The 9,995-nt window shown below is 42.0% G+C and overlaps 1 protein-coding gene across 2 annotated transcripts in view; it reads right to left on the reverse strand.

The window, feature by feature from the left end:
• The window catches only part of SEC24A (SEC24 homolog A, COPII coat complex component), a 65,015-nt gene extending 55,965 nt beyond the window's left edge, over window positions 1-9,050 (reverse strand). For both annotated transcript variants that reach the window (XM_032336693.1, XM_032336692.1), the window contains exon 1: window positions 8,457-9,050. In XM_032336693.1, the coding sequence (XP_032192584.1) occupies window positions 8,457-8,553 (97 nt within the window). In that variant the 5' untranslated portion in view covers window positions 8,554-9,050. The remainder of the gene's footprint in view (window positions 1-8,456) is intronic.
• Between the last annotated feature and the right edge of the window lie 945 nt (window positions 9,051-9,995).

Below are 9,995 nucleotides of genomic sequence, written 5' to 3' on the forward strand. Positions count from 1 at the left end.
GGGATAACTCCTCAGATTCCAAACTGAACAACTCAGTGGACAGCAGTGCCATTCACTGGAGAGAAGGAGAAGAAAAGAATTGGGGAAGATAGAGAACAGCAAAAGGAGGAGGGAATAAAGAATTATTTTAAATATACTTTCAGGTGTCACCAAGAAATCCAAGTACAGATGTACAACAGAAAGACATCTATCTGCAGCCAAAGAGATGGATTTCAGCTTATGATTATAACTTTGGCAATCACTGGCACATACACAACATTTAATACCATGGGGATTAATGACATCCGGAAGTATACATAGAGTAAGAAAAGAAGAAACCTAGCTACAGAAATGATGTGAAAAAATATTTTGGGGGTTTTCTTTTGAAATTTTTAAAGTTTTTTTGCTTTTTTTTTTTTTTTTGTATAATCTCTATAGCCAACTTGAGGCTCAAACTCACAAGAGCCCATACTCTACTTAACTGTGCCAGCCAGGAAAGATTTTATTTTTAAGTAATCTCTACACCCAACATGGGGCTCAAACTCACAACCTTTAGACCAAGAGTCACATGCTATACTGACTGAACCAGCTAGGCATCCCTACTGTTATTATTATTATTTGTTTTAAGAACGAAAGAAAAAGAAGAGAACCAAGTCAGAACCTGAGAAACACCAATATTTAAGAAAGAGAGAAAAGAAGGGACATCTGGGTGGCTCAGTCAGTTAAGTATCTGCCTTCAGGATCCCAGGGTGCTGGGACTGAGTCCCACATCAGGCTCCCTGCTCAGTGGGGAGCCTGCTTCTCCCTCTCCCTCTGCCACTTCTCCCTGATCATGCCCTCTCTCTGGCAAATAAATTTTAAAGAAGAGAGAGAAGAAAAAAGGCAATCAAAAAAAGAAGAAAATTAAGAATACTGCTGTTGGGGCGCCTGGGTGGCTCAGTGGGTTAAGCCGCTGCCTTCGGCTCAGGTCATGATCTCAGGGTCCTGGGATCGAGTCCCGCATCGGGCTCTCTGCTCAGCAGGGAGCCTGCTTCCTCCTCTCTCTCTGCCTGCCTCTCTGCCTACTTGTGATCTCTGTCTGTCAAATAAATAAATAAATAAAATCTTAAAAAAAAAAAAAAAGAATACTGCTGTTGAGGAAAAAAAGACAAATCAGAAGGGTCTTAAATGGAAACAAGTAGTGATGAAGAACATCAGATGCTGCTTGAAAAATATGAGAAATGAAAAATATTTTTCGTATTTAATAACTAAAAAGTCATCTGTGCCCTTATTTAAAGCTGTTTTGGGGGATGTGTGGAAATAGAAGCCAAATTTAGAGAAGGTAAAGAGGCAAAGATGCAAACAAGAGATTAAAATAAAAGCAGATGGCAGCACTTGGGTGGTTCAGTAGGTTGAGGGTCTGACCTGATTTCGGCTCAGGTCTGTGTTGGGGTTATAAGATCAAGCCCTGTGGAGGGCTCTGCACTCTGCTTCTTCCTCTCCCTCTGCTCCTCCCCCTACTCTTTCTCAAAATAAATAAATAAATAAATAAATCTTTAAAAGTAAATGATTGCTACTCAATTACCCAAACAGCAGCTTCAGAATCAAAGAGATACAAGTTCCACCTTTGTAAATTCCATTTCTTTTTTTTCTCCCCCCAAAGATTTTACTTATTTACTTGACCCACAGAGAGAGATCACAAACAGGCAGAGAGGCAGGCAGAGGGGTGTGGGGAAGCAGGCTCCCCGCCAAGCCGAGAGCCCAATGTGGGGCTCGATCCCAGGACCCTGAGACCATGATCCAAGCCGAAGGCAGAGGCCTTAACCCACTGAGCCACCCAGGTGCCCCTGTAAATTCCATTTCTATTGCACTCAATGGGATCCCAGAACCCCCATTAGTAAAAATGTCATGTCCTAGGGGTTCTCATGTACATCAGAAGAAACTTTATGAAGAAACCACTGATGTGCCAAAATGCCTTGATATATGATTACTAATGAAATCTAAAATGCAAAAATTTTCAAAAAAACTTCAGTATACTATTCCAATGAAATATTTATTTTTTAAAAATATTTTATTTATTTGAGAGAGGGAGAAACAGAGAGAGCACAGGCAAGGGGAGAGGCAGAGGGACAGGGACAAGCTCTGCTGAGCTGGGACCCTGCCAGGCTTGATCCCAGGACCTGGAGATCATGACCTGAGCTCAAGGCAGACACTTAATCATCTAAGCGACCCAAGTGCCCCCAAAATAAATTTTAATTTTACAAGTTTCTTCAAGAAAGCCTACTGGACAGTCAAAAAAGCACAATCCATAAACTATCCCTTTCATGCAAATTTAATACTAAAGGGAAAAGATGGCGCCAAGAATGGTTTTCCCTAAAATTTCAAGCAAAAAGACCAGCACTCTTTGTATTCTTAAGCAATTCATTCATTAATCCATTCAGTAAATACATACTATTTGCCAGGGACAGTTTACATTTTCCATCAATCATACATGAATCCAACTGAATGACCAATTTAAATTAATTCAAGGCTCTCCAGAGTATGGTTCTATTAATTATGGTGTCATACACAGAAGTATAAGTAAAAGTCAGAGAAAAATGACCAAGTATTCAAAAATATCACATTTGAGAGAGCAATATGTTCCTTAAACCTTGACAAGTTCCTTCTTTTTGTGTAGGTATTTTTTTTTATTTTATTTATTTATTTGACAGGCAGAGAGAGGAAGGAAAGCAGGCTCCCTGCTGAGCAGAGAGTCCGATGTGGGGCTTGATCCCAGAACCCTGGGATCATGACCTGAGCGAAAGGCAGAGGCTTTAACCCACTGAGCCACCCAGGCGCCCCTTTGAGTAGGTATTTTTAAATACAATGAATGATAAATTAAATATTGGGAAAGAATCTCATTCAGCACCTCACCCCACACATTAAATATATTCTGATCACTAAGAGAGCTGACCAAATGAAACTTAAAGTGCGACAAATGGATGCCACTGTGTGAGTACAACTTGTGGGTCAGTCACTAAAAAATAATAGCACTCGGAAAGCAATGGAAAGAGAAAAGCAAATGCAAGGAATCTAAGTGGGGTAGGAGCAATTACAAAATCTGGAAAACATTTATGAAATGTGATGTTGAAATAGCAAAGAAACTGACTATATACTAAAAAAAGTGAGGGTCAGGTTATATAATAATTATAATCCAAGGGAGAATAAGCTACATGGCAATTTTGAAAAATATAAACTTACTATAATCATATGCATCCACCTACACAAAGAAACCAAAGAGAAGGTTCTGATCCTTGATTCAGGCTCTAATTCCAGGTGCTAGGTCCTGAGATTCAGATATAACAACCAGATAAACTGAGTAAGAGTGGTTAACTAAGACTGCCTACGCTTGAAATCTAGTTTCCACAATTTATTAGCTGTGTGACCTTAAACTAGTTCCTTGTCCACCCATCACAGTTTCCTTTTTTTTTTTTAAAGATTTTATTGATTTATTCGAGATAGAGAGCACGCAAGTGAGAGAGAGAGAGAGAGAGAGAGAGAGAGAGAATGTGCATGTGCATGAGCACAGGGGAGGGGCAGAGGGAGAAACAGATGGGGAACTCTGTCCCAGAACCCCTGGACCACGACCGGAGCCTAAGGCAGACGCACATCCCACTGAGCCACCCAGGCATCCCGCATCATAGTTTCCTTGTCAGTACTTAACAGTTCTTACCCCACAGTGCAGTTGTGAGTATTAGATGAGATAATGGGTATAACGTAACCTAGCACTGGGTTTGGAATATGTAAACAATAAATGTTAGTTCTTATGGTTACTATATCTGTCTTTCAGGAACTTCCAGTCTATCAGCAGAGACAAACATGAAGCTCAACACCAAAAGTTCTCACAGAGATACACAAAAAGTTTTGGAAGTCCAAAGTTATTGCCCCTACTGAAAATATGAAAAGGCCACAACAATCACAGACCACATGCCAATTTTATTTGTAGCATGCTTTGTTCATAACTAGAGATTTTCTATATCAAATACACAATCATAAACATGGTTTACATCATAATGAAACTAAAAAAGACCTACATTTCTGTCATGCCTACAGCAGATGGCACAAGTCTAACATGTAAATTGATGACCAAATAACAACCCCCAACATATTCTATTGTCTTAGTTAATATTGTAAAAAAAAAAAAAAACACTAAAAATACATCAGAAAAAAAGGAGTTTGGAAATGAGCTCTAATCTTGTATTACATGAATACATATTTAGTGACTTAAATTCCAAAACACCTAATTCTAAAACTTCCATTCAATGAAACTGGTAATTCCTCAAATGTGCTAGATACATGTGGAAAGTTGGAGAGAGGATGATGTGCAAAAGCAGATACCCTTGCTTGTATAGCTTTTATAGTCCAGAGGGCAGAAAGGTATTATTTTACAAAATTACATACGTTAGGGGCACTTCAGTGGCTCAGCTGGTTAAGTGCCTGCCTTCAGTTCAGGTTATGATCCCAAAGTCCTGGGATCAAGCTCCACATCGCTCTCCCTGCTCAGCGAGGAGTCCACTTCTCCTCTCTCTGCCTCTCCACCTGCTTGTGTGCTTGCTTGCTCTCTCTCTCAAACAAACTCTTCAAAAAATTAAAAAATTACATACATTAAACCAGGGAAATCTGGGTGGTACAAATGATGACAAATATCCTTTGAGACCTCTACTATATTTGGGAGAAAGTGAACATTACGTAAATATTACCAAAAAATAAAATTAGTAAAACTACAGTTAGAAACTCCCTTGGCAAATTGATCCAAGTAGTCAAAAAATCCAACTAATTAAAAGTGGGAGTCATGGGATACCTGGGTGGCTCATCTGATTAAACAGCCAACTTGATTCTGGCTCAGATCATGATCTCAGGTTTGTGAAATGGAGTCCCATGTTGGGCTCTGCACTCAGTGTGTAGGCTGCTTGTCCCTCTCCCTCTCTGCCCCGCTCCCACAGAGTATGTATGCACTCTCTCTCTCTTCCTCTGTCTCAAATTAAAAAAAAAAAAAAGGAAAAAAAAGTGGGAGTCATGAAGAGCACCTGGCTAGCTCAGTCAGTAAAGCATGGGATTCATACTTGGGGTTGTGAGTTTGAGCCACATAGGTACAGAGATCACTTAAAAAAAAATTTTTTTTTAAATCTTTAACAAAAAAGAGTGGGAGTTATTATTTGCCTTTAGCCTTATTACATATTAATGAGATGAAGATATGCCAGTTTATATAGCCTTACAGTTTCACTGTCAATTTTTGCAAAGAAAGTATGTGTACACAAATACAGACTTAGAAAAACTTGTCTAGACAACCTTTAGATTGCAATGTAACAATCTACCACAGAAAAAAAATGTCCTGGTGTGTCAGGAATTACATATAATGACACTATAAAATACCACAATAAGTTACAGAAAAATGGAAAAGGTAACTATTCAGTCTTTTGATTTTCTAAAAAGTATCTGAATATTCAACTGAACTGTAATATGCAATTTATTTATTTTTTTAAGGTTTTTTTTTTTAAGATTTTATTTATTTATTTGACAGAGAGATCACAGTAGACAGAGAGGGAAGCAGGCTCCCTGCCGAGCAGAGAGCCCGATGCAGGACTCGATCCCAGGACCCCGAGATCATGACCCGAGCTAAAGGCAGCGGCTTAACCCACTGAGCCACCCAGGCGCCCCTGTAATATGCAATTTAAAAAAGCTACATTGGGAGGTACAAACTTCCAGCTATGCAATGAGTAAGTCATGGGGATGAGAGGTACAGCCTAGGAAATATAGTCAATTGTATTTGTAATAGGATTGTATGGTGACAGATGGTAGCTACACTTGTAGTAAGCACAGCACATAGAAAAGTCCAATCAGTAATGCTACATAACCAAAATTAATTTAACATTATGTATCAACTGTAATTTTAAAAAAGCTACATTAACAGGTGCCTGGGTGTCTCAGTCAGTTAGGCATCTGACTCTTGATTTCAGCTCTGATCATGATCTCAGGGTCGTGAGATGGAGCCCCTCCTGGTAGTCTGTGCTCACCAGAGAGTCTGCTGAAGATTCTACCCCTCTTCCTCTGCCCTTCCCCTGGCTCACCCTCAGGTGCACTCAGGCTTGCACGCCCTCTCTCTCTCTCTCCCTCCCTAAAAACAAATAAAAAAATCTTTTTTTAAAAGATTTTATTTATTTATTTGACAGAGAGAGAGATCACAAGTAGGAAGAGGCAGGCAGTGGAAATAGGCTCACTGCTGAGCAGAGAGACCGATGCAGGGCTCGATCCCAGGACCCGGAGATCATGACCACTGAGGCTTAACCCACTGAGGCTTAACCCACTGAGCCACCCAGGTGCCCCAATAAATAAATCTTTAACAAAAATAAAAAGCTACATTAAATCTACAGTATGAGTATTCAGGGGAGCCTAGGTGGCCCAGTCATTAAGTGCCTGCCTTCAGCTCAGGTCATGATCCCAGGTCCTGAGATACAGCCCCTGTGTCAGTCTCCTTGCTTGGCAGGGTGCTTGCTTCTCCCTCTCCAACTCCCCCTGCTTGTGTTCCCTCTCTCTGTGTCAAACAAATAAATAAAATATATATATTTTTAAATCTACAGTACGAGTATTCAAAAGATACTTTAGGACCAGTAACTGCCCTAAAAGAGTTAACCAATAAAATCAGATTTCAACACTGAACTCTTTCTTCCACCTTCTAGAGAAATACCCTCTCCAATTGTTCACTGCATCCCTGCTGTCTTTATTATTAGCAGGATGAACAACAAAGAAACCCAGCACACGCCATTAGCCATTTTACTGAAAATAATTCTACAAAAACTTTAGAAATGGGGATAATAAAGACTTTCAAAATTATACCTTCAATATGCTATTTGTAGTCTAAGGATTTCCTTTTCTAAGTGAATTCTCAATTGGCCCTGGGCAATGTGTGCACAGGGACTGTTTTCTTGTTTTCTTTTACATTCCCAAGGACAGAACTTAGAAAGTGTGCAACAAATGTCTGTTGGACAGAGTTAAGCCAACAGCGGTGACAAAATCTTTTATACTACATGTTGCAGTGGCTAACTTCCTTCAGTATCACACCAAAATTATCACAATGCACTTAAATATAAACTGACAAGCGTATTTGCAGGACTTGCTCATGTAAAACTGCACTTTATAGATTATAAGAAAAAGCCGTAGCCATATGACTTTTTTTTTTTAAGGATATAGAAGTTTATTGAATACACTGCAAAAAAGCAGCAGGAAGGACAGGAAGAGAGCAATCATATGACATATCCAGTTTTTCTGCCTCAAAGTGAAAGTCTTAAAATGATTTCATCCTCAGTGTAAATGTTACTAAATAGCCTAGAATCAAACGCAGTTTACTTAATCTGTTACCACAAGTATGAGAAGGAACAATTCATTCAACTTAATACCATTACAGTGCTTACACTTATTCTTGCTTCTGCCTACATACCTGCCTACTCAAGACATTTTTAAAAGTCTTTTAGAGCCTTCTTTGTAAAGAAACACTAGTCTTCTCTAAACACAATGTAAATTGGGTATTTTAGTCACTGGCTATTTTCCTGAACTTCACAAAAATCTTAGATTACAATGGGCATTTTAAGTATATTAGTTTTATTCTACTAGTTTTGTTATGATGAGCCAAAGATTTATTCGTAAATCAGTAACTTGGAAAGATTTTGGCAAAGAATCTTTCTTTCTCTAATATAACAATTATAGTAAGTTTACCCAATCACCATGTAAGACAATTTAAAGAGTCCTAGAAGAGGCATAAAACTAACTCTAACACCAACTAAGAAAGTGCAGTCCCACATGTACACTCTCGAGAGAGGTTCAGAGATGTTTCCGACCACTTTTCCAAGTGAGTAAAGACCTCTGGAAATCAAACAGGAGATCATCCCCTATTATTTGGTTCTTCCAAAGCTGAAAAACTTAACAAGTGGCCTAAGTACATTCGCCTATGGTTCTGGAAGACACGAGCAGGCCTTAAAGGGGCCTGCCAAAAGCACATTCATTTACCTCCATAAATTCAGACGCCCCCCACCCCCACCCCACCGCAGGCCCTGTGGAACTGAAATAAATGAATCAGTCCCGGAGCTGTGCTGTCTTGGAAGACAGGGTGAAGTGGCAAGGAAGGGGAAAGCACATGAACAGGCACTATGAGTCTTGCATGCGAGTACTGAGGTATGCACCGAATCTGCATCTTTCACCCACGTATACCCAGCGTGTTGTATTCAGCAAGCACTCATTAATTGTTCACTGAACGCATGAATAAATAAATATGAAACAACTTAAGACGAGTCTGGGATTGCGGCTGGATATTCACGGCGGTCTCCTTCGCCCAGGCGCCCACCACCACCCGCTCATTTGCCTGGCCGGGAGGTCACCCTCTTCTGTCGCCATAGGCAGCGGCAGTAACCAAAGGTCAGCTAGAGCCCAGGCCGCGCCAGCCGCCCGCCCCCCGGGGCAGTACTTACCGTTGCTGTAGAGAGACCCCGACGCCGAGGCGGCCCCGTTCTGGGCCTGGAGGCCGGTTGGGGCGCCGCCGGAGGCCGGTATCCCCGGCTGGGACATGACGACGGTGCGCGTCGGGGTTGGCAGGGGATGGTCGGGGTCTGCGACAGCGCCAAACTAAGAGCTGAAAGACGACTGCTGGAAGCGGAGGGAAGGAACCACCAACTCAGGACTGAGGCGAGGAGAGAGGGTGGCGCATCATGCCCTAGGCATGGCGCTGCATTCTTCCCAGCCCGCGAGCGGCCACGGGTTGGCCTGGGAGCTGACGCCTGGGAGTCGGACAGGTGAGGCCGAGAACGCCGGGCTGGAAGGCGGCAGCCTACCAAAAGAGGAGAGAGGCCCCGGCCGGAAGTGCCTGTCAGCCGCTGGCCGCGCAGGCGCAATCGAGACACGTGGCACTTCCGGCTCCGGGCTCGGTCGAAGTCGCTGCTGCGGTTGGTGCGCTCTTTTTTCCTCTCAGGGCTTCCCAGAGGCCGCCCGATAGCTCCGGGTGTCCCTGCCCGAAGGACCGTGCTCGACCTCGCCTGCCACGTCACTGAGTCGCACCGCCGGCCGGAAGTGGCGTGTGTCACTGCTACGGAAATCCCCGCCGTAGTGAACGTCATCTCGCGGGCAGGGCTAGAATCTGAGGGCAGGCCGGGCTTCGGGAGCCACTTTCGAGGGGTGGGACTGACAGTTCCTCTCTCGGCGTTTGTGAAGATAACCTGAGACGACAGACGTCATCGTCCTCTCTTAAAACTATGCCTCTGGTAGCTGAACTGATGAATATTCGTCGCAGTATTTCATTTCACATTTCATTATATTCCAAGTGTAAATTATAAGGGTTTTTGGGGGGGGTTGTTTGCTTGTTTTAAGGGGGGGTAATTATGTACGTGTGTTAAAAGTAATCAAATCGAGGAGCAACTCTGTTTTTTCACTGGACGACTCAACTAATTTTAATTTTGAAACTCGCTGATTCATAGCATAGTCACGCGAAAGTTCATTAACATCATCACATTGAGCAGCAGGTTTAAATGGCAGTTTTAGTTCCTCTTCTAAGAGGTTACAGTAAGGTAGAACATTCAAACTTCCTTTCTGGGCAAACAGACTTATTTTTTTATATATACTTTTAGGGAGGTGGGATAATACAGTTAATTGATGGTCTCCTTAACCATTTTACCTACCTTCATTCTACTTGGGTTTTTCCTGCCCTGAGCTGATGACAAAGCTCTTCTTTAATCTACAGATTTGTTCTGTTGATTAAAGTATCCTACCAAGGGCGCCTGGATGGCTCAGTTGGTTGAGCGCCTTCAGCTCAAGTCATGATCCCAGGGTCCTGGTATGGAGTTCTGCATTGGGTTCCTTGCTCAGGGGGGAGTCTGCTTCTCCCTCTTCCTCTGCCCCTCCTCCCTACTTGGGTTCTCTCCAATAAATAAATAAACCTTAAAAAAAAAAAAGTCACGCCAAGGATTTTGTAAATGCCTGCTATGAAATACTGTATTTATATTGTATAATGTTATGGT

This window comes from Mustela erminea, chromosome 3 (genome assembly GCF_009829155.1).
Source record: "Mustela erminea isolate mMusErm1 chromosome 3, mMusErm1.Pri, whole genome shotgun sequence".
NCBI classification, from domain to species: Eukaryota; Metazoa; Chordata; class Mammalia; order Carnivora; family Mustelidae; genus Mustela; species Mustela erminea.